This window comes from Pelophylax lessonae (genome assembly GCF_965119305.1).
Source record: "Pelophylax lessonae genome assembly, chromosome: 6".
NCBI lineage: Eukaryota > Metazoa > Chordata > Amphibia > Anura > Ranidae > Pelophylax > Pelophylax lessonae.
In genome coordinates, this window is record NC_138773.1 from 232,681,410 (window position 1) to 232,707,447 (window position 26,038).

A 26,038-nucleotide genomic window follows, 5' to 3' on the forward strand; every position below is an offset into this window, starting at 1 on the left:
TTTTTTGTAATCAATAGGCTACAGGCAGCCAGCATATATGTTTGTTGTAACTTCTTTGTAAACCTTTTTGTAAAAGGCCTAAGGATGGGTAGGGGGTGAGACTGTTGGAGAAAATGCAAAGCTTTAATACAAAACCCTCCAAAAAAGTGATTTGATTACATAAAAAAGTTAAAATTGCCTGGTATGGTTTAGTATATACTACACATGTCCATACATTATCGTACAGTATATATCCAATCACGTCGGACTTAGGCTCCTTTCACACGGCCGCTCCGTGTGTCCGCAAATCATCCAATCCGTTTGCGGATGATTTGCGGACATAATGTAAGTGAATGGCACTGCGGGTGTCAGCGGAATACCATCCGCTGACACCCGATTTTCCTCCTGTCAGTTCTGTTCCGTTTTTACGAATGGAACAGAACCCTATTTTTCCTTCCGTGTAAAAAACGGAAAGGAAGGAAAATCGGATGTCAGCGGTGTCATCCGCTGACATCCGCAGTGCCATAGACTTACATTATGTCCGCATATCATCCGCAAACGGATGGGATGATATGCGGGCACACGGAGTGGATGACAGAAATGTCATCCGCTCCGTGGAAAAAAAAAAAAAAAAGTCCCGCAGCGGACCTTTCACACGGAGCGGCCGGATGAAAGGAGCCTTATGTGTTCTACCTTACTCCAGAAAAAAAAAATATATACAGTATATATATAATCAGCATGCATGATCATGTGCATTGTATTTACCAATAATTTTAATAAACTGAATTTATTTAAAAAAAACCCACACCAGTTAAAAATGAAATCCTAATATTTAGCACACTTTTAAGTGCTTTATAATTTCATTTATAGGGTTGATATATGCTCAGACAGAGAGAGCAAGATAGAAAGCTTTTATTTATTTCAGGTACTTATATAGCACCATCAATTTAAGCAGCGATTTACATATACATTGTACATTCACATCAGTCCCTACCCTCAAAGAGCTTACAATCTAAGGTCCCTAATTCACATACACATACGAGGGCCAATTTAGACAGGAGCCAATTAACTTACCAGCATGTCTTTGGAGTGTGGGAGGAAACTGTAGTACCCGGAGGAAACCCACGCAGGCACAGGGAGAACATGCAAACTCCAGGCAGGTAGTGTCATGGTTTGGATTCAAACCAGCGACCATTTTTGCTGCTAGGTGAAAGTGCTAACCATGGACAGGGCAGGCAGCAAGTTCAGTATTCCTGTTGAACATATTACATTGAGATTGGTGTGATATTATATATAAATGATGGGAAGATTGCAATCTAGGACACTGTTTCTGGGCCGTGGTTGTCTCATACACCTCCCCTGTGCGGACTGATATATTTGGAATGATTTCTGAATATATCTTATTTTCTCCAGACTTACATGGGTTAACGGCCTAGTTGGTTAAATTATCTGCCTGGTTAAGATGATGTATTCACAGTTTAAATGCTGCGGTTTGGTCACTGGATACTGCTGTGTGATTAGGATGTTTTTCCACTATGCATCCGACTTATATTGTCTCACACTTTGCCAGCCGCGATTGGGTTTAGTGCACAGGCGGATATATCTGTCCTTGTGAATATTTTTCTGTGAAGGATGGCCCAGCAGCTGTGTTCCTATTGTATTGTGATCCGTTCATTCAGGGCGGTGTGCGGTTCACTATTTAAATGGACTGCCGTGCCGTATAGTCACGCCCCGGTGATGAAGTCGGATATGATGAAACGCGTTGGGGCGTGGCTATACGGCGTCCATATTCTGATTTGATACAGAGCTGTGGGAGCCTCTGGTTGCTTGTCAGCCCAGCGTGGAGCTGACAGATGAAAATTGGCGACTCCTATGCATGCATGTGGATTTGTATGTGCGATTTTGCTCTTCCAACAAGTGGGTTTAATGTGTGATGCTTTTAATGAATAAATACTCTAGTTAAAACGTTATCACGCTAGTGGTGGTTTCTTTCTCTTCTCCCTACATACATACATGAGAGGAACTACTACTGAATAAGGGCTGATTCGTGTTGGATGAGGTGTATTGATGGTGACACGCATAGAGAGTGGGTAGACATTGGGATCTGGTAAGTCTCCAATTCATCTAGACGTTTCCTGGCACAGTGGTGATGGAGAGTGACGGTGTTCCCTTTAATTCTCACTAGAATCACTCCCTGTGGATGAGCCTGCCAATCCATTGTTTGCATGTTTGCTATTATGGACTCTTGATGGACTATTTTAATGAGTTAGGACAAAGTGTCTAATAGTCTGGTGATCATAATTATAGTCTTGTGCATCAGAGTGATCAGTGTTTTCATTGTATCAATTGAAAACAACATTTGAAGGTGGTAAGGGTATACCAGCATTCCTGCGCTACTGAAATTTAAATCTAATATCACCTTACTTATAGTGTAATATTTCATACAAATTTCACTTTTTTCATATAATAAACATAATTATACATGCAGTATTTGGACTATAAAGAAAATCGGAATGTGTATTTCTTCATATCTATGAAAACTCATACTAAACCTTGGCCCAATGTCTGAGGCTTGTATGTAATTAACATTGATTTAACAGAGTTACCTCTTCGAATTTATAAGCAATCATAGCAAAGGCCTTGAATATAGCATCTGTTGGTCCAGTTATGGTAACAATCCTTTCTGGACAGTTCCCTTCTGAAATGTTAATTCGAGCTCCACTCTACAAAAATAGAAAAACATCAATATATCATTATTACTATCTTAATATTAGTAATGTTCAGCACGTTAAACCTCCTGTTACACCCTCTAACACTTTTGATCCACATTACTGTAAGCAAAGCTCCAACAGCCCAACAGGGGGCTCAATAATTTATCCTGGACTTAAAGTGGAGACCAGCCATTTCACTCACCTGTCCAACGGTCCAGCGATGCGGCCGCCCGAAGCCTCGATCCTCTCCCTCGGCGCCGGCATCACTGCTGTGGGTACCCGGCTGTGACAGTTTGCTGCTTCACAGCCAGGTACCCACTGCGCATGCGCGAGTCGCGCTGCGCGTCTTGATTGGCCGGCAATCTTCTGGGACCTCTGACATGTCCCAGAAGATTGCAGAGAGGGAGGGGGAGAGGAGAACTTCCGTTCAGGGCGCCGCGGCACTCCGAGCGGAAGTTTTGACAGGTACCCGCCCCCCCCCCCCAAAAAAAATGACATGCCAAATGTGGCATGTCAGGGGGTTAGAATACCTAAAGTGGAAGTTCCATTTTTGGGTATTATATTACATTTATTATATTAAAGTTTACTAGTTCTTAGATGTGATGGCTGCATTTGTTTTCTTTTTTTAATGCTTCCTTTCTTTTATTTTTACTTGGTGATCTGACCAGTAAGTTTGTTGATTTTCAAAAGAGCAAGCTCTCCTGCAAACATATGAGTTAAAAAGCAACTCAACTTTCACTGAGAAAAAAAAACATTACTCCTTTGTGTACATTGCAAGGCTTTTATCAAACTGTGTTGCAGATTCCTACCTTTTGTTATTTTGAAGAAATACAGTAGCTGTTTGTTTGTCTGTGTCCATGTAAAGAGTGAATCTGTATGAGAATGGTTTTATAATTATCAATTAGCTGTTGCACCTGCAGGGCTCTAGTGAAGAAAGTGACAGGGTCTGCATCCCTTTAGAGTCCATTCACACTGGCGCGACTTGTGAGGCGACTTGTGTGCCCTCAAGTCGCCCCCAAGTCGCTTGACATAACAAAAGCAATGTTAATCAATGAATGCCGTCTTAATTGGCACTACTGAAGTTGCTCCGACTTCAGAAAAGGGTCCTGTACTACTTTGAGGCGACTTGTATCCGACTTGTCCCATAGACTTCAATGGGAGTCGGCTCCTTATCTTATTTGAAGCGACTTGTGATCCGACTTTCCATTAAAATGGTCCTGAACCAGAAAAAGAGATATTTTTTCTTAGAATTTTTAGTAGCACAGGGATGGGGCTCTGCTCCTTTCACACCTGGGCATTTTTGTTGCAGGCATTTATTGGGCATTTTTTGGGCGTCTTTGGAGGCAGGCATGACATCTGAACTTCTGTGTAAGGGTATATATACACACACACATATATGTATATATACACATATACACGTATAGGTGTAATAGGAGCGGAGCCACATCCCTGCAAATAATTTCATTAGCGCATGGATGTGGCTCCGCTCCTATTACACCTATATGTGTGTATGTGTATATATATGTGTGTGTATATATATACCCCTACACAGAAGTTCAGATGTCATGCCTGCCTCCAAAGACGCCCAAAAAATGCCTGATAAACGCCTGCAACAAAAACGTTCAGGTGGAGCGGAGCCCCATCCCTGCGCTGCTAAAAACTCTAAGAAAAATTATCTTTTTTTTCTGGTTCTGGACATGCTACAGAGCTGAAACTTCACAGGTACACCTTTTAGACCCCCCCAGACACTAAATCCAAAGAAATCAATTTTTTTTCAATAATTTTTTCAGTAATTGTCTCTCTATCAAAAACGACAATTTTTAAGAACTTTTTTTTGTGTGCTTGAGCATGACCCAGAACCATCATATTCTGATTGGCCAAATACAAAGTCGTACAAAGTCGTCTATCATACAAGTCGTGCTGAATTTGCACAAAGTCTCGCTGAAGTCGCGCTGAAAGTTGCGCTAACAAGTCGCCCCTTATGTGGCGACTTTCTGTTCGCGGCAGTGTGAATGGGGTCTTAGACATGATTTTCCCTTTGAGAGTATCTCACCAAAAATGACATTTTGTGTTGCAAGGAAAGCTCAAAATCTGACTTGTATTTTAGTGCAGACTTCTGGGAAATCAGTGAGCCAATCACACAAATGACAAATGAGATTTCTAGGGTGGCGTTTTGTACATCATCCGTGTATGGTTTGCCTCCAGGTCGTCATATTGCATTTTACAGAAAATTGCACTGCAGATTTAAAAGGAAAGGTGATTTTTAATAACAATCAATTACAATATAACTTGTGTTGCAATTGTATACTCTATATTATTTTTGATTTGCTATTCCCCCCCCCCCCCCAAAAGTGGAGTTACCCTTCCAAGTGTTGAGAAAAATCATTTACCACTGATAGGGGTGCATACAATGATCAGCTTTTACTTAATACTGTAAAACCTTTATCTCAAAAGATAAGAAAACTGTTGTAACTGCTTGTGTAACTGCAGTGTGAACTGTAGTTTGGCTCCAATTTGTTAGTGTATGTAAATCTGCTAATACATCTAACACTCACCTCCCCCCCCCCCCCCCCCCCAGATTAGCAATGCTCATTTATCCAGAGTGGGGCACACTCTCTGTGTTACTGGTCAAATCACTATGGTAAAACAGAGGGAAAACCTAAGAAAAGAAAACGAATGCAGATACCACATCTAATGATTGGTTAGCTGCAATATATTACATTTTTGGTTTTGGGTTTACCACTTCCCGCAAACTGACGTACCTATACATCGGCTTGAAGAAGTCGTTGTACCATCGTTGACCCCCGATCATTCCAAAAAGAGTACCTGTCATTGCCTATTACTGTCACAAGGGATGTTTACATTGCTTGTGACAGCAATAAAAGTGATCAGTTTTTTTTTTTTTTCTAAACAGTGTTAAAAAAAAAACTAAAATAAAATAAATACGGGGAAAAAAAAATTTAAAGCACCCCCATCCCCTTGAGCTTGCGCACCAAAGAAAACACATACGTAAGTCGCGCTCGCTGAAAATAGTGTTCAAATCACACATGTGAAGTATCGCCGCAATTGTCAGAGCAAAACAAAGCATTTAAAGCAATGCCTATGGGGATTTTTAAGTACCGTAGTTTGTTGCCATTCCACGAGTGTGCGCAATTTTAAACTGTAACGTGTTAGGTATCTATTTACTTGGCGTGACATCATCTATTACAATTAAAAAAAAAATCGGGCTAACTTTACTGTTTAGTTTTTTTTTTTCAATTCAGTGAAATTTATTTTTTCCCAAAAAATTGCATTTGAAAGACCGCTTCGCAAATACCGCGTGACAAAAAATATTTCAAAGACCGCCATTTTATTCTCCAGAGTCTTTGCTAAAAAATATATATAATTTTTGGGGGTTCTAAGTCATTTTCTAGCAACAAATATTAATTTTAACTTGTAAACATCATGTGTCAGAAATAGGGCTGGTCCTTAAGTGGTTAATAACATGTAGGAAATCGCTACCAGCATAGTTGAGGCTCATGTACTGTTTCTTTAAGTTTGCTGTTCGTTCTGAGGTTCTCCTGAAGAGTAGCGCATTGGATTATGGGATATGTGGTCCAGTGGAAGATGAAGACTGTGTGGAATGGACGGATGGAACTATACTCCCAGGGAGCCGCGGGTCCCGCAGGGGATTGTGGGGAGGTGTATAATTAAGGGGCAGGGTCTGAGGTTCGCTCTCTTGCCTCTGGGACCGCGTGTGAGGTGGAAAGAGCCAGAGACCTGCTGCAGGGAGCAGAGGGATTGAGACTGAGGCCTAGTGCGGAGACACTAGCGAGAGGTGGTGGAGGTCACTGAGAAGTGATTAAATATATACAGGCAGCGGGGCTGTACTTATATACAGTATCTCACAAAAGTGAGTACGCCCCTCACAATATTTTTATTATATCTTTTCATATGACAACACTGAAGAAATGACACTTTGCTACAATGTAAAGTAGTGAGTGTACAGCTTGTATAACAGTGTAAATTTGCTGTCCCCTCAAAATAACTCAACACACAGCCATTAATGTCTACTCTAAACCACTGGCAACCAAAGTGAGTACACCCCTAAGTGAAAATGTCCAAATTGGGCCCAATTAGCCATCTTCCCTCCCCGGTATCATGTGACTTGTTAGTGTTACAATGTCTCAGGTGTGAATGGGGAGCAGGTGTGTTAAATTTGGTGTTATCGCTCTCACTCTCTTATACGGTCACTGGAAGTTCAACATGGCACCTCATGGCAAAGAACTCTCTGAGGATCTGAAAAAAAAAAAAAAGAATTGTTGCGCTACATAAAGATGGCCTAGGCTATAAGAAGATTGCCAAGACCCTGAAAATTAGCTGCAGCACAGTGGCCAAGACCATACAGCGGTTTAACAGGACAGGTTCCACTCAGAACAGGCCTCACCATGGTCGACCAAAGCTGTTGAGTGCATGTGCTCAGTGTTATGTCCAGAGGTTGTCATTGGGAAATAGACATATGAGTGCTACCAGCATTGCCGCAGAGGTTGAAGGGGTGGGGGGTCAGCCTGTCAGTGCTCAGACCACACGCCGCACACTTTTGGTCTGCATGGCTGTCATCTAAGGACATGCATTACTGGAACCATGTCCTGTGGTCTGATGAGACCGAGATAAACTTATTTGGTTCAGATGGTGTCAAACGTGTGTGGCGGCAACCAGGTGAGGAGTATAAAGACAAGTGTGTCTTCCCTACAGTCAAGCATGATGGTGGGAGACTCATGGTCTGGGGCTGCAAGAGTGCTGCCAGCACTGGGGAGCTACAGTTCGTTGAGGGAACCATGAATGCCAGCATGTACTGTGACATACTGAAGCAGAGCATGATCCCCTCCCTTCAGAGACTGGGCTGCAGGGCAGTATTCCAACATAACCACCCCAAACACACCTCCAGGACGACCACTGCCTTGCTAAAGAAGCTGAGGGTAAAGGTGATGGACTGGCCAAGCATGTCTCCCGACCTAAACCCTATTGAGCATCTGTGGGGCATCCTCAAAGAGAAGGTGGAGGAGCGCAAGGTCTCTAACATCCACCAGCTCTGTGATGTCGTCATGGAGGAGTGGAAGAGGACTCCAGTGGCAACCTGTGAAGCTCTGGTGAACTCCATGCCCAAGAGGGTTAAGGCAGTGCTGGAAAATAATGGTGGCCACTTTGGGTCCAATTTGGACATTTTAAACTTAGTGGTGTACGCACTTTTATTATTCAGCGGTTTAAACAATAATGGCTGTGTGTGTTGAGTTGTTTTGAGGGGACAGCAAATTTACACTGTTATACAAGCTGTACACTCACTACTTTACATTGTCGCAAAGTGTCATTTCTTCAGTGTTGTCGCATGAAAAGATATAATAACATATTTACAAAAATGTGACAGGTGTACTCACTTTTGTGAGATACTGTATACCTTTATGTGATATGTTTAAGAAAAAATGTGCTACGATGTTACTTACCTCTTCCCTCATTTTCTTCACAGTCTCTCCTTTCTAAAAAAACAAAAAAAAAAACAAAATAGGATAATTAATTCTATAATGTTATCCAGGTTAAATATCCTTCTTTGCAGAAAAAACACTTTTTTTTCCACTAGGTGGCGATAGGATGCCCAATAATCTACAGCGCCTGTGTTTAAGTGGGAAGAGGAATAATGCCCAATCATCGGTGTCAGTGAGAGAAACAATGCACCATGGTTGATGTCAGTGGATGGAACAGTGCTTCATTGGTTAATTATATTGATCCTGCGAGCTACTATCTATGAAATTAAATGACTATAAGCTGCTAGCATTAATGGAAAATAACATACAAATATGCCAATAGTGTGCAATAGTGTGAATGCAACAATACAGTGTTGCTATATAACCAGCAGAAATGAATAAAGGTGAAGCATTCACAGTCCATATACAAAGAAGTCGTCTTAAGTGGAATAAATTAGTGCTCAATAAATGCTATCACCCACACCGTGCCTTCTTATTTTGATTCAAGGGCTTCTGTGTTCCTCCTATTTTAGAGGTCCCTGTGTTCATTTCATAAGCCCATCCCCCACACAGTTAGAAAGCATCCCCTAGGGACACATTTAACCCTTTGATTGCCCCTGGTGTTAACCCATTCCCTGCTAGTGTCATTAGTACAGTAACAGTGCATATTTTTAGCACTGATTACTGTAGAAATGTCACCCTAAAAGTGTCAAAAATGTCAGTTAGGGGTCCGATCTAGCTGCCCCAATGTCGCAGTCCCACTAAAAATCGCTGATCACCGCCATAACTAGTAAAAAAATAAAAATAAATAAATAAAAATGACATAAATCTTTCCCCTAGTTTGTAGACGCGATAACTTTTACGCAAACCAATCAATATACACTTATTGGGATTTATTTTTACCAGAAATATGTGGCAGAATACAAACTGGCCTAAAATGATGAAAACATTTGATTTTTAAATGAAAAATATTGTTTTTATTTTCAGAATTGCTGCTATTTTTTTGTTTATAGCGTAAAAAAAAAAAAAAAAGCAGAGGTGATCAAATACCATCAAAAGAAAGCTCGATTTGTGGGGAAAAAAAGGACATCAATTTTAGTTGGGTACAGCGTTGCACAACCGCGCAATTATTCGTTAAAGTAACGCAACGCCGAATCGCAAAAAAATGACCTGGTCATTAAAGGGGAAAACCTTCTGGCGCACAAGTGGTTAATTATATACAAGAGTTGTATGTCTTGCACAAATAGTGTCTACAAAGGTCTTCTAAGACAAGCGTCATTTGCTGCGTTAAAGCGGTAGTATCCCGCTTTTTGACACTTTTACCTACAGGTAAGCCTATAATAAGGCTTACCTGTAGGTACAAATAATATCTCCTAAACCGGCACGGTTTAGGAGATATTTACAGTGCATGCAGCCGCTCGCGCGAGCGGAGCATGCGCTCTGAAGGTCCGGGGGGACCTTCAATTATCTTGCCGGGAGCATGCGCGGGAGTGACGTCATCGCGGCTCCGGCCAATCATCGCGCCGGAGCCGTCTCTTCCGGCCAATCACCGCACCGGAGCCGCCGAACCCGGAAGAGACGGCGAGGGATCATGGCAGCACCCGCAGCGATGTCCGGGGGTCCGTGTCGGGGCTTCGTTCTAAGGTAAGTTACACATAATGGGCTAGTATGCGATGCATACTAGCCCATTATGCCTTTGTCTTGCAGGTTTTTTTTTTTTTTTTTTTTTGTTTCTAGGGTTTACAACCGCTTTAAGTAGGAAAAAGGTAATGTAGTAATAAAGCTTGCTTAAACATTACGGTATTTATTAACATTGCATTAAGGTTGAAAATGCACCAATAGCTAATCTTCGTTACATAACTTATGCCAGACAGATAAGAGAAAGCTGTTACTTAAGACTAAAGCACATTTGTCAATAAATAACCTAGAAAATGTGAACCGAATCCAGTGGGCCCGATTTATTATTGTTTAGGCAAGATATGTTAGGGCCACAGAAAGCATAAGGAAGGGGCCCAAGGGATTGTCATTTATTAGTCATTCATTGATTATATCCAATCAGCTAGATTACGTGATCAATTTTGATGAAAGCCCTGTGGTACTACTGTACCTAACAGTTTTGAGTTACTTGGAAGTGCTGTCGCCGGGCAGATTGTGTTCTATCACCAAGCGGAGTTGGTATTTAGCTGACGGGTGAATTTGTGATTTATGCTTTGGAGGGAAAACATTTATCCAATCTCTGTGACCTTTACGCTTTATATGTCTTCCCCCTCAGGCAGCTAACAGCAGTTACCTCAAGATCTTCCTACTGCTTCAACTGACCACCAGATCATTTACCTCACCCATCCCCCCCCCCCCCCCCCTGTTTTCTTGATTTTCGTTGTTGTGGTCAAACATTATGGGGAAATATCATCCACTGTCAGTACCAGTATGGTTAGATTTGGTTAGCTTGAGTATAAAAAACTAAGCAATTTGGTGTTATTAACCTCCCTGGCGGTATGATCATGTCAGGAATTTTGTACCAAAAGCGGTACAATTTTTTGCATGGAAATTTGGTGTTATGTATTGTAGGCCTACAATTCTTAGTAATTACTGACTTAAACCTGACCAAACAAGACTCTAGTAGACATCCCAGATGTGATAAAGTTTGAAACACAAAATCATAAATTATAATATAATAAATAACTATAAATAAGTTAAAGTATATATATATATATATATATATATATATATATATATATATATATATATATACACGTATACATACAGTACAGACCGAAAGTTTGGACACACCTTCTCATTCAAAGAGTTTTCTTTATTTTCACGACTATGAAAATTGTAGAGTCACACTTCAAGAGGTAGTCACCTGAAATGCTTTTCACTTCACAGGTGTGCCCTGTCAGGTTTAATAAGTGTGATTTCTTGCCTTATAAATGGGGTTGGGACCATCAGTTGTGTTGTGCAGAAGTAAGGTGGATACACAGCTGATAGTCCTACTGAATATACTGTAAGAATTTGTATTATAGCAAGAAAAAAGCAGCTAAGTACAAGAAAACGAGTGGCCATCATTAATTTAAGAAATGAAGGTCAGTCAGTCCGAAAAATTGGGAAAACTTTGAAAGTGTCCCCAAGTGCAGTCACAAAAACCATCAAGCGCTACAAAGAAACTGGCTCACATGCAGACCGCCCCAGGAAAGGAAGACCAAGAGTCACCTCTGCTGCGGAGGATAAGTTCATCCGAGTCACCAGCTTCAGAAATCGCAGGTTAACAGTAGCTCAGATTAGAGACCAGGTCAATGGCACACGGAGTTCTAGCAGCAGACACATCTCTAGAACAACTGTTAAGAGGTAGAATATCTGCTAGGAAACCACTGCTAAAGAAAGGCAACAAGCAGAAGAGACGTGTTTGGGCTAAAGAACACAAGGAATGGACATTAGACCAGTGGAAATCTGTGCTTTGTTCTGATGAGTCCAAATTTGAGATCTTTGGTTCCAACCACCGAGTCTTTGTGCGACGTAGAAAAGGTGAACGGATGGACTCTACATGCCTGGTTCCCACCGTGAAGCATGGAGGAGGAGGTGTGATGGTGTGGGGGTGCTTTGCTGGTGACACTGTTGGGGATTTATTCAAAATTGAAGGCATACTGAACCAGCATGGCTACCACAGCATCTTGCAGCGGCATGCTATTCCATACGGTTTGCGTTTAGTTGGACCATCATTTATTTTTCAACAGGACAATGACCCCAAACACACCTCCAGGCTGTGTAAGGGCTATTTGACCAAGAAGGAGAGTGATGGGGTGCTGCGCCAGATGACCTGGCCTCCACAGTCACCGGACCTGAACCCAATCGAGATGGTTTGGGGTGAGCTGGACCGCAGAGTGAAGGCAAAATGGCCAACAAGTGCTAAGAGCACTCTGGAGAAGGTTTTTGTCCAGGATATCCCTGTACTTGTCCGCATTCATCTTTTCCTCTATTGCAACCAGTCGTCCTGTCCCTGCAGCTGAAAAACACCCCCCACAGCATGATGCTGCCACCACCATGCTTCACTGTTGGGACTGTATTTTACAGGTGATGAGCAGTGCCTGGTTTTCTCCACACATACCGCTTAGAATTAAGGCCAAAAAGTTCTATTTTGGTCTCATCAGACCAGAGAATCTTATTTCTCACCATCTTGGAGTCCTTCAGGTGTTTTTTAGCAAACTCCATGCGGGCTTTCATGTGTCTTACACTGAGGAGAGGCTTCCGTCGGGCCACTCTGCCATAAAGCCCCGACTGGTGGAGGGCTGCAGTGATGTTGACTTTCTACAACTTTCTCCCATCTCCTGACTGCATCTCTGGAGCTCAGCCACAGTGATCTTTGGGTTCTTCTTCACCTCTCTCACCAAGGCTCTTCTTCCCCGATAGCTCAGTTTGGCCGGACGGCCAGCTCTAGGAAGGGTTCTGGTCGTCCCAAACGTCTTCCATTTGAGGATTATGGAGGCCACTGTGCTCTTAGGAACCTTAAGTGCAGCAGAAATCTTTTTGTAACCTTGGCCAGATCTGTGCCTTGCCACAATTCTGTCTTTGAGCTCTTCAGGCAGTTCCTTTGACCTCATGATTCTCCTTTGCTCTGACATGCATTGTGATCTGGAAGGTCTTATATAGACAGGTGTGTGGCTTTCCTAATCAAGTCCAATCAGTATAATCAAACACAGCTGGACTCAAATGAAGGTGTAGAACCATCTCAAGGATGATCAGAAGAAATGGAAAGCACCTGAGTTAAATACATGAGTGTCACAGCAAAGGGTCTGAATACTTAGGACCATGTGATATTTCAGTTTTTATTTTTTAATAATCATCTAGGTGTAAAAGGAGGGTCCCACCATCCCTGCTCTACTGAAAAATGATCTTTTTTTCTGGTTCTGGACATGCTACAGAGCTGAAACTTCACAGGTACACTTTTTAGACCCCCCAGATACTAAATCCAAATAATTTTTTTTTTTTTTTTAATTTTTTCAATAATTGGCTCTCTATCAAAAATGACAATTTTTAAGAACTTTTTTTGTGTGATTTTGTGTCTAGGGGGTCTAAAAGGTGTACCTGTGAAGTTTCAGCTCTGTAGCATGTCCAGAAGCATAAAAAAAAGATCATTTGTATTAGTGCAATTATAGAACTGTAATATGGCTTCGCTCTTTTCACACCTTGCCGGTTTAGTAGCAGGCGTTTTTTTGGACATTTTTTTGGGTTCTTTAGAGGCAGGCAAAACATCTTAACTTGTGTATAGTGGTATATATACCCGTATACACAAGTTAAGATGTTTTTCCTGCCTCAAAAGAACCCAAAAAATGCCCAAAAAAACGCTTGCTACTAAACCGGCAAGGTGTGAAAAGCGAGAAGCCACTATCCTGTGCTATAAGTGTTCTAATACAAACAATCTTTTTTTTATGATTCTGGACATGCTACAGAGCTGAAACTTCACAGGTACACTTTTTAGACACCACAGATACTAAATCCAAAGAATTTTTTTTTTTTTTTTTTTAATTTTTCCAATAATTGGCTCTCTATCAAAAATGACAATTTTTAAGAACTTTTTTTGTGTGATTCATAGTCCCTGGGGTATGACCCAGAACCCTAGGCACTTTTTAGGGGCATTTATTGGGTTTTAGGGCTTCAAAATGGTGTTTTTTGATTACCGAAGTTCGGGTCCCATTGATTTCAATGGGGTTCTGAAATCCGGGCCGAACTTTCGGGAAGTTCGGATGTTCTGGCCGAACCGAACTTTTGAAAAGTTCGATCATCCCTAATCTTTACATCTCATGTAGGAACACAACTGCATAAAGTGAAGACTGATATTAACAAAGGCAACTGTACAAAAACAATAAAAGTTTAAAAAGCCATAGTGCATGCTGTGCTCTGTATGAAGTAGAGGTTTTTTTGACCAGCTGCTTTAAAAGGTTCAGGGAACGCATTTACTATGTTAGCATATACAGTCAGGTCCATAAATATTGGGACATCGACACAATTCTAATCTTTTTGGCTCTATACACCACCACAATGGATTTGGAATGAAACAAACAAGATGTGCTTTAACTGCAGACTTTCGGCTTTAATTTGAGGGTATTTACATCCAAATCAGGTGAAAGGTGTAGGAATTACAACAGTTTGTGTATGTGCCTCCCACTTCTTAAGGGACCAAAAGTAATGGGATAATTGGCTGCTCAGCTGTTCCATGGCCAGGTGTGTGTTATTCCCTCATTATCCAATCTACAAGGAGCAGATAAAAGGTCCAGAGTTAATTTCAAGTGTGCTATTTGCATTTGGAATCTGTTGCTGTCAACTCTCAATATGAGATCCAAAGAGCTGTCACTATCAGCGAAGCAAGCCATCATTAGGCTGATAAAACAAAACAAACCTATCAGAGAGATAGCAAAAACATTAGGTGTGGCCAAATCAACTGTTTGGAACATCCTTAAAAAGAAAGAACGCACCGGTGAGCTCAGCAACGCCAAACGACTCGGAAGACCACGGAAAACAACTGTGGTGGATGACCAAAGAATTCTTTCCCTGGTGAAGAAAACACCCTTCACAACAATTGGCCAGATCAAGAACACTCTCCAGGAGGTAGGTGTATGTGTGTCAAAGTCAACATTTAAGAGAAGACTTCACCAGAGTGAATACAGAGGGTTCACCACAAGATGTAAACCATTGGTGAGCCTCAAAAACAGGAAGGCCAGATTAGAGTTTGCCAAACAACATCTAAAAAAGCCTTCACAGTTCTGGAACAACATCCTATGGACAGATGAGACCAAGATCAACTTGTACCAGAGTGATGGGAAGAGAAGAGTATGGAGAAGGAAAGGAACTGCTCATGATCCAAAGCATACCACCTCATCAGTGAAGCATGGTGGTGGTGGGCATGTATGGCTGACAATAGAACTGGTTCTTTTGTATTTATTGATGATGTGACTGCTGACAAAAGCAGCAGGATGAATTATGAAGTGTTTCGGGCAATATTATCTGCTCATATTCAGCCAAATGCTTCAGAACTCATTGGACGGCGCTTCACAGTGCAGATGGACAATGACCCGAAGCATACTGCGAAAGCAACCAAAGAGTTTTTTAAGGGAAAGAAGTGGAATGTTATGCAATGGCCAAGTCAATCACCTGGCCTGAATCCGATTGAGCATGCATTTCACTTGCTGAAGATAAAACTGAAGGGAAAATGCCCCAAGAGCAAACAGGAACTGAAGACAGTTGCAGTAGGGGCCTGGCAGAGCATCACCAGGGATGAAACCCAGCGTCTAGTGATGTCTATGCGTTCCAGACATCAGGCTGTAATTGACTGCAAAGGATTTGCAACCAAGTATTAAAAAGTGAAAGTTTGATTTATGATTTTTAATCTGTCCCATTACTTTTGGTCCCTTAAATAGTGGGAGGCACATATACAAACTGTTGTAATTCCTACACCGTTCACCTGATTTGGATGTAAATACCCTCAAATTAAAGTTGAAAGTCTGCAGTTAAAGCACATCTTGTTTGTTTCATTTCAAATCCATTGTAGTGGTGTATACAGCCAAAAAGATTAGAATTGTGTCAATGTCCCAATATTTATGGAACTGACTGTACAACATTACCATTCTCACTGGCTAACATCACTGTGAAGTTTACAGATTTTGATGTTCAGAATAATACTGTACAATTTTCCTACAAATGCTATTATGTTTTTTTTTTTTTTTTTTTTACAATTTACCCTCTTGAGGCAGGCTATACAACAGCACATGCTGCTGCATATATTTCTGTGATGTAAAAAAACGAGACAAAGATAAATCATTTCAGAACCTGACCTATAAACTATACAACTCAATTGAACAACAAACTGAAATCTTTCAGGTGGAGGGCAGTAAAAATAAAAAACTAAAATAATATGGTTGCATAAGTGTGCACACCTTTAAAACAACACTTTGTTGAAGCACCTTTTGACTTTATTACAACACTCAGCCTTTTTGGGTATGAGTCTATCAGCATGGCACATCTTGACTTGGTTAAAATTTGCCCACTCATCTTTGCAAAAACACTCCAAATCTGTCAGATTCCGATGGCATCTCCCATCTTCTTCAGATCACCCCACAGATTTTCAATCAGATTAAGGTTTTGGCTCTGGCTGGGCCATTCTAAAATATTAATCTTCTTCTGGTGAAGCCATTCCTTTGTAGATTTGAATGTATGCTTTGGGTCATTAGAAAGCTGAACATGAAGAGGAACTTCATCTTTCAGCATGACAACAGAAGATTGAAGGTTTTGTGCCAGTATTGACTGGTATTTGTAACTGTTCATAATTCCCTCTACCTTGACTAAGGCCCCTGTTCCAGCTGAAGAAAAACAGCCCCAAAGCATGATGCTGCCACCACCATGCTTCACCGTGGGTATGGTGTTGTTTTGGTGATGTGCAGTGTTGTTTTTGTGCCAAAATATTTTTAGAAGAATTATGGCCAATAAGTTCAACCTTGCTTTCATCAGACTATAACAAATTTCCCCACATGCTTTTGAGAGACTTCAGATGTGTTATTGCAAAATTAAGCCGGGCTTGGATATTTTTCTTCATAAGAAAAGGCTTCCATCTTGCCACTCTACCCCATAGCCCAGACATATTAAGAATACGGGAGATTGTTGTCACATGTAACACACAGCCAGTATTTGACAGATATTCCTTCAGCTCCTTTAATGTTGCTGTAGGCTTCTTGGCAGCCTCCCTGACTAGTTTTCTTCTCGTCTTTTCATCAATTTTGGGGTTACGTCCAGTTCTTGGTAATGTCACTGTTGTGCCATATTTTTTCCACTTGATGATGACTGTCTTCACTATGTTCCACGGTATATCTAATGCCTTGGAAATTCTTTTGTACCCTTCTCCTGACTGATACCTTTTAACAATGAGATCCCTCTAATGCTTTGGAAGCTCTCTGCAGACCATGGCTTTTGCTGTAGGACGCGACTAAGAAAATGTCAGGAAAGACCTACTAGAACAGCTGAACTATATTTGGAGTTAATCAGAGGCACTTTAAATGATGGCAGGTGTGTACTGACACCTATTTAACATGATCTTGGATGTAATTGCTTAATTCTGAACACAGCTACATCCCCAGTTATAAGAGAGTGTGCACACTTATGCAACCACATTATTTTAGTTTTTTGTTTTTGCTCCCCCCCCCCCTAAAAGAATTCAGTTTGTTTTTCAATTGAGTTGTAAAATTTATAGGTCACATTAAAGTTGGAAAAAGTTCTTATAATGTTTATCTTTTTTTCATATTTTTTCATCACAGAAACTTGACATTTTAACAGGAATGTGTACACTGTATACTTTAAAACATAGGGCCATTTTTTACCAGGGGCCAATACATGGTTAAGGGTCACTGTGTACATTACCGCCGTACAATTGATATTATTCCGAATACCTGGGAATTTTTGGAATTCAGAATTGCTGAGAATGGGGACATAGCAGGGTGTCGGACTCGGAGCAGGGCTATAAAGTGGGTGTGGCAAAACTGTGCTATTAGTGGGAGAAACGTAAAACGCGTGCCTGCATACAGAGTGCAGAAGTCTGAAGTGTGTAATGTACTGTACATAGTGCAGGGGTCTGGCATGGGTAACGTACATAGTGCAGGGGTCACATGTGTAATGTACAGAGTGTAGAGATCAGGAGTGAGTAATGCACAGAATGCAGGGGTCAGTTGTATGTAACATATATGCAACATACATACCACTGTATACACATACATACAACATACATACATACAACATACACATACATACAACATACACTACTGTGCAAAAGTTTTAGCCAGGTGTGAAAAATTATGTAAATTAATAATGCTTTCAGAAATAGAAGTGTTATTAGTTTATTTTTTTATTCATTAAAAAATGGAAAGTAAATGAACAAAAGACAAATTCAAATCTAATCAATATTTGCTGTGACGACCTTTTGCCTTCAAAAACTGAACCAATTCTTCTAGGTACCCTTGCACACATTTTTTAATGAACTTGGCAGGTAGGTTGTTCCAAACATCTTGGAAAACTGTTTACAGATCTTCTGTGGATGTAAGCTGCCTCAAATCTTTCTGTCTGTTTTTGTAATCCCAGACAGACTCAATAATGTTGAGATCAGGGCTCTGTGGGGGCCAAACCATCACTTCCAGGACTCCTTATTCTTCTTTACACTGAAGATAGTTCTTTATGACATTAAATGTATATTTGGGGTTGTTGTCCTAGATTTGAGGCCAATTGCATGCCTCCCTGATGGTATGACATCATGGATAAGTATCTACCTGTATTTCTCAGTATGGAGGACACCATTGATCCTCACCAAATCTCCAATTCCATTTGCAGAAATGCAGCCCTAAACTTGCAAGGAACTGCCACCATGTTTCACCGTTCCCTGCAGACACTCATTATTGTACCACTCTCCAGCCCTTCAGTGAACAAACTCCCTCCTGATACAGCCAAATAATTCAGATTTTGAATCATTAGTCCTGAGCACCTGCTGACATTTTTCTGCACCCCAGTTCCAATGTTTTCGTGCATAGTTAAATTGCTTAGCCTTGTTCCCACATCAGAGATATGGTTTTTGGCTGAAATTCTTCTATGAAGACCAGTTCTGGGTAGACTTCTCTGGACAGTAGATGGGTGTAGCTGGGTACCACTGGTTTCCACCAGTTCTGTACTGATGCTACTGTCGAAGGGAAGTAAGCATGATGTGTCTATCATCTACTGCATTAAGTTTCCTAGGCCGACCACTGCAACTACGGTTCTCAATGTTGCCCATGTCTGTGTGCTTCATTAAAGAGCTTGAACAGCAAATCTTGAAACCACAGTCTGCTTTTAAATCTTTGCCTGGGAGAGACCTTGTGTTTTGTTGCAGTACTCAGTCTTGCCATAATGTATGACCTATGACATGAAACTGTCTTCCGCAACCTCACCTTAGAAGCAGAGTTTAGTAGTTCCTCACCCAGTTTTAAGCCTCCTACACAACAATAGCAGGCACAGCTCCTTCTACTCTCCCTGTCTTCTAGCAGGCAGAGCTCCTCCTTCTTTCACTACCCCCTTTGTCTTGTAGCAGGCACAGTGTGTCCTCCTCCCCCCTGCTCCTCCTCCTGTAACAAGCACAGCTCCTCCATCTCCTTGCCCACCGTTCTCCTCTTGTAGCAGGCACAGCTCCTTTTCTTCTCCCTCATTTCTTCTGTAATCGGCACAGCTCCTTCTCTTCTCCCTCCTTCCTCCTCTTACAGCAGGCACAGCTCCTCCTCTTGTAGTATGCACAGCTCGTCCTCCTCTACCTCCTTCCTCCATGCAGCAGGCACAGCTCCTCCAGTTGTAGTATGCACAGCTCGTCCTCCTCTACCTCCTTCCTCCATGCAGCAGGCACAGCTCCTCCAGTTGTAGTATGCACAGCTCGTCCTCCTCTACCTCCTTCCTCCATGCAGCAGGCACAGCTCCTCCAGTTGTAGTATGCACAGCTCGTCCTCCTCTACCTCCTTCCTCCATGTAGCAGGTACAGCTCCTCCTCTTGTAGTATGCACAGCTCCTCCTCCTCTACCTCCTTCCTCCATGAAGCAGGCACACCTCCTCCTCTTGCAGTATGCACAGCTCATCCTCTTCTACCTCCTTCCTCCATGTAGCCAGCACAGCTCCTCCTCTTGTAGTATGCACAGCTAGTCCTCCTCTACCTCCTTCCTCCATGTAGCAGGAATAGCTCCTCCTCTTGTAGTATGCACAGCTAGTCCTCCTCTACCTCCTTCCTCCATGTAGCAGGAATAGCTCCTCCTCTTGTAGTATGCACAGCTAGTCCTCTTCTACCTCCTTCCTCCATGTAGCAGGAACAGCTCCTCCTCTTGCAGTATGCACAGCTCGTCCTCTTCTACCTCCTTCCTCCATGTAGCCAGCACAGCTCCTCCTCTTGTAGTATGCACAGCTTGTCCTCCTCTACCTCCTTCTTCCATGTAGCAGGCACAGCTCCTCCTCTTGTAGAGTGCACAGCTCATCTTCCTCTACCTCCTTCCTCCATGTATCAGGCACAGCTCCTCTTGTAGTATGCACAGCTAGTCCTCCTATACCTCCTTCCTCCATGTAGCAGACACAGCTCCTCCTCTTGTAGTATGCACAGCTAGTCCTCCTCTACCTCCTTCCTCCATGTAGCAGGCACAGCTCCTCCTCTTGTAGTATGCACAGCTCGTCTTCCTCTACCTCCTTCCTCCATATAGCCGGCACAGCTCCTCCTCTTGTAGTATGCACAGCTCGTCCTCCTCTACCTCCTTCCTCCATGTAGCAAGCACAGCTCCTCCTCTTGTAGAATGCACAGCTTGTCCTCCTCTACCTCCTTCCTCCATGTAGTAGGCACAGCTCCTCCTCTTGTAGCATGCACAGCTCCTCCTACTCTACTTCTTTCCTCCATGTAGCAGGCACAGCTCCTCTTCGTGTAGAATGCACAGCTCCTCCTACTCTACCTCTTTCCTCCATGTAGCAGGCACAGCTCCTCCTCTCGTAGTATGCACAGCTCCTCCTCCTCTACCTCCTTCCTCCATGTAGCAGGCACAGCTCCTCTTCTTGTAGCATGCACAGCTCCTTCTCCTCTCTGTCCCTCCTCCTCTTGTAGCAGAGACAGCTCCTGCCAATCCTCTCCCTCCCTCCATCTAGTCTTCACCTGACAGATGGTACTTGAACGGTGCACTGTGCAATGATTTAAAGAAACAACGCCATGCACACTGAATTTTATTTACATATCTGGAATGAGAATTCTAGAGATGTAAGCAATCTGGTAAAGACCTGGCAACCAGAGTCGAAATCAGGCTTTGTCAGGTAATTTCCCAGCCGTTCCCAGCATTGTGATATGTATTCACCTCATGCATGGGACATTTATTATTAATTTGTCCAAAACATTAAAATTTCTATGTAAAATTCATATTTGCTAGTGCTTCTAGGCCATTCAGACCAATCCTATTGTGTTTACTGGGACCCATGAATAGATTTTACCTACTGTAACCATTGTCACATAGGTTGATTTACTAAAGGCAATTAACCTCTTCACTTTGTAAGGAAATTACCCCATTGGTTAGTGAATGTGGTATAAATTCACTTTGCAATCGTATGCAAGGAAAATTAAAGAAAAAAAAATGCTTTTACAGGATTAGACAAGGGAAGTCAGCAGAGCTTCACCTCATTTACTAAGCTGAGGTAAATTTCCTTGCGAAGTGAACAGCTTCTTTATCTTTAGAAAATCATCCCTAAAGTCCCTACCAAAACCCAGGGCTGCTGTTAGAAACCACGGGGGCTCCATATAAACAACCTGACACAGGGCCCCATACAGTCAATGCTTCAGTTATGAATGAACACAGTGAGTGATTGTTACTGATCACTCATTTTGTTCATTCAGAAAAGGAAGAGGCTGATAAGCATGACATATTTACCTAACCCTTCCCCCACACTCAATCTTGAAGGATCCTATTGTGAGCTTGCAGCTGCTAGCGGGAAGAAGAGGAGGGAAGCCAGCAGCTTTGCGGGGGCAAGGGGGACTGGGCAGCAGGGGGAAATGCATGGTGCATATGGATGGTGATTGGTGTGGCAGTGGCAATTATTAGAACCGATCCTTTGTATGGCTCTCTCTGCAGCAGCTGAGACAACAGGAGGGAGAGGAGAAGAAGCCAGCTTTCAGCTGCTGCAGAAAGAGCCATACAGGGGATTGGTTCCAGTAATTGCCCCCCTGCCGTATCAATCACCCTGCCTGCCCACATCCGATTCACCCTGCTGCCTGGGCCCCCCTGCTGGCCCGAACCCCATACAGGAGGACTGGTGGTACCCCCTTATCTATGGCCCTGGCAAAACACAGTAGCAATCAGACCAAGACAAGGCTTATCACGCACTAGAGTATACCTAGCTATGCTCCAAGTTACATTTACTGTACATATTATGTACTCATACCTAGAATAATTACTGCGTAAATAAGAACTTCTTAGCAACTTTACCTGGAGCCTAACAAGTTTCTCTTTTGCAGTATAGGTGTGCTTCAAGGCACTGTCTGTATTCAGTGTCACACTATTTCTTACAGGTTGAATTATCACCATCTATATATGAAAAAAAAAAGACATCAGATCTTACCTTTCCAATTATGCTTCCAACTTCCTGTGAAAAAATATAAAGTTATTATCAGGGTGTCTAATGGTTTCTTTTCAAATAGTTGAAAATGAATTGCAATACAATAATAAAGATATCTCAAAATATAAAAATATGCCATAAAAATAATTGTTTTCTATAGTTTTTTGCTAAGTAACCATATCTATCTAAATACATCCTACTTTTTCATGTGTAGCTAATTTACTGTTTAAATATTAGGGAATGAATATGTCAAAAATTAAAGCAGAACTCTGGGCAAGCATCTAAAAACAGTAACACAGATTAAAAATATATATAAAGGAGCATTTTTACGTGCCAGAATAGTTGTATTTCTGTCCATTTAGGGCTGGTTCACACCACAAAATCGTGCTCCTGATCCATTACTGATGCAATTCTGCATGCATGTTTTTAACACACTTTTGACATGTTCTAGTGCATGTTTTTATGCGTTTTAGATGCATTTCCTTATGCATAGCACATGCTTCTTTTCTTCCTTTTTCCTGTTTTTTTTTTTTCCTACTGTACTGGGGTCTGGTGAGTTTTTTATGCGTTTTTTAGGCATTCCTTTGCATTCCAGTGTTTGTGTTTTACCGCATTCCCTTACAGTCCAGTGCAAAAAAATGCAGCATGTTCTACTTTTTTTTCTGGAACTGAAATGCACTGCAACTGACCGCACTGGTGTGAACTATACCATCGGAAACCATATAACCTTCTTTCCCTGTGTTTTTGATGCAGAAAAAAAATTCACTGCACTGCATGTGTTGTGAACTGGTCCTTGGTCGTGAAACTTACACAGCTCTGCCAAACATTATAGCCAAGTGTATGACATAATTCATAGTTAAGGGATATTGGTTTGCTCTCTCCACTTCTAGCGGTCTGACTGGGCAGTGAAAGAGCAGCCACAGACTGCGGAGGTCGTCTCTCTGCCCTCTCTGCTCTCTCTTCCTATCAGTATGTTCTTTGTTAGAATATTTGTATGTAGTATGCCTGATTGGTCCAGAGTTCTGCCCTTCACTTCCCGGTCTATATGCTGCTGTATAGGGGCTGGTAAGAGGTTGACACCAAGTCAAACTCAGGTACTTAGGTTGCTTAAAGTTTTACATAATATTCAAACAATTCCAATTGAACTGGAAAATGGTTGTCCAGTGACAACTTGGAGTGTAACATGACATGGCCTAAATGAATGGGCTTGGTAAGTATGATGGAGAGCAGGGAGCAGCCACAAGTCTTGCACAGTGAGGAAATGAGATAGTATCCATTTTATACACTGCCATTCACTAGACAAATTAAAGTGTTAGTAAACTCCCCTTGTAGCCTTGTACCTACCAGTATGCCTATAATAAGACTTTCCTGAAGAAGTAAATATCTCCAAACATGTCCCGTTAGTAGAAACATACATGTGTAGCAGCCAATGACGTCACCAGTGCATGCACACTGCACTCTCAAAGGATAGCATGCACTAATTCCGCCTGCATGGGATGATGGGAGTGACATCATCACAGCTTGGCCATTCAAATGGTTGAAGCCCACAAACCCAGAAGGAAAGACCGGTTGAAGATGGATTCCCTGTCAGCAGTGGCAGCGCTCTGCTGGAGGGATATAGGTCTGTCATAATTAGTTAGTATGCTGTGCATACTAGCACATTATGACATGAGCCTGCTGAGGGGCCATTTTGGGTTTTTTTTTTTTTTTTTAAAGCAAGAAAAATGTGCAATTGGGTGTTATAAATTGAAGCTGCTCAAAGCAAATTGTAATATAAAATGATTTATCATCACATCAATGTTTGACTGGGAATTCCGTTTCCTTTGAGAATAGCAGGAAAGGTACTCATTTATTAGCAATATGTTACTTTTCCACATAAGGATTAAATAGTCTCATACCTTTCCATGCATTAGAAGACGAATTGTCAACGTCACATTTAAACCCCCTTCTGACACTTTGGATTCCATGTCCTAAATATTGGAGGGACAGTTCTATGGGTCACCTGTAAAATAAACCCATAACACAATAAACATATAGTTGGGGATAGAAACAAGATATTGGCACATTCACATCTTCCCCAAATAAATGTAAAAATAAAAACAACAGTATTAAGAATTTTAATAACAGCACAAAAAGGAAGAGTGACTCTTAAAGAGACACTTTGCCTACTTGGGTATACTAGCCATCCTCCATTGCTGCCTCCCCATTGCAGAATCCCTGAATATCTAAGCTCCAATGTTAACTGGTGTCAGAGCTTAGACATAGGGACAACGTCATGGCACTCTTACCCCCTTTCCCGAGTGATAGTGTTTGGGCCTGTTGATTGGAGATGTGACACCAGAGAGAGCTCCAGGGTTCTTGGAGGCAGCAAGGCAGTGGGGTAAGTATACATGCTTGGAGGAGTGGGCTACGTTACAGTGTCACTTGGTACAGTGACAGTGGTATTGGGCAAAGTGATGCTGAGCAGATGGCCTAAAATGTCTTATATACATCCTGGGATTTGTTGCTCATTGAAGAAGACATTTCCAGACCAAATTCAACAGCATAAGTATGTGTGGATTACCTTGACATTAACTCTAGGCCTATACGTAAAGTAAGTGGTATACTTTGCGCATTAAATTTTTTCCTTCCGTGCCCTCCAAGATGTCCTTAATAATTCAACTTTAGAACAGTGAGCAGCTCAGTAGTGACATCTTCAAATCTCACTTTAAATCTCCTTGGGCTATTAGTCAGAGGCAGAAGTACCTTAGATGATCTCACACTGTAGATATACAGCTACACTATATTGCCAAAAGTATTGGGGTGCCTGCCTTTATACGCATATGAACTTTAATGGCATCCCAGTCTTAGTCCGTAGGGTTCAAAATTGAGTTTGCCCACCCTTTGCAGCTATCACAGCTTCAACTCTTCTGGGAACGCTGCCCACAAGGTTTAGGAGTGTGTCTATGGGAGTGTTTGACCATTCTTCCAGAAGTGCATTTGAGAGGTCAGAAACTGATGTTTGATGATCTGCTCTAATTCATCCAAAAGGTGTTCTATCAGGTTGAGGTCAGGCACTGATGTTGGATGAGAAGCCCTGGCTCACTGTCTCTGCTTTAATTCATTCCAAAGCTGTTATATTGGGTTGAAGTCAGGACTCAGTCTGTGCAGGCCAGTCAAGTTCCTCCACCCCAAACTCACTCATCCATGTCTTTATGGACCTTGCTTTGTTCACTGGTGTGCAATCATGTTGGAACAGGAAGGGGCCATCCCCAAAACTGTTACCACAAGGTTGGGAGCATTAAATTGTCCAAAATGTCTTGGTATGCTGACGCCTCAAGATTTCCCTTCACTGGAAATAAGGGGCCAAGCCCAATCCCTGAACAACAACCCCACACCACAATCCCCCTTCCACCAAATGATTTGGACCAGTGCACAATCAAGGTCCATAAAGACATGAATGAGCAAGTTTGGGGTGGAGGAACTTGACTGGTGTGCACAGAGCTCTATTCAATAGAACACCTTTGGGATGAATTTGAGTGGAGACTGCGAGCCAGGCCTTCTCATCCAAAATCAGTGCCTGATCTCACAAATTTGCTTCTGGAAGAATGGTCAAATATTTTATGGATATGCGATTCCCTGAGAATTTTTTAGTTCGGTTTTAGCCGTCATCCCTATTAAATCTTTGAAAAAGAGGGTTTGGTGCCTCAGGTCAAGGTGTGTGGGACTTTTAAAGGGCTAGTACACAAAGGT

General features: G+C 42.0%; 1 protein-coding gene across 9 annotated transcripts in view; it reads right to left on the reverse strand.

Annotated features, from left to right (window-relative positions):
* The window catches only part of PCBP3 (poly(rC) binding protein 3), a gene marked incomplete at its 5' end in the record, with an annotated part of 73,401 nt that extends 49,128 nt beyond the window's left edge, over positions 1–24,273 (reverse strand). For all 9 annotated transcript variants that reach the window (XM_082261001.1, XM_082260999.1, XM_082260997.1 and 6 more), the window contains 4 exons: positions 2,586–2,702; positions 8,171–8,203; positions 22,310–22,333; positions 24,205–24,273. In XM_082261001.1, the coding sequence (XP_082117127.1) occupies positions 2,586–2,702; positions 8,171–8,203; positions 22,310–22,333; positions 24,205–24,273 (243 nt within the window). The remainder of the gene's footprint in view (positions 1–2,585; positions 2,703–8,170; positions 8,204–22,309; positions 22,334–24,204) is intronic.
* Between the last annotated feature and the right edge of the window lie 1,765 nt (positions 24,274–26,038).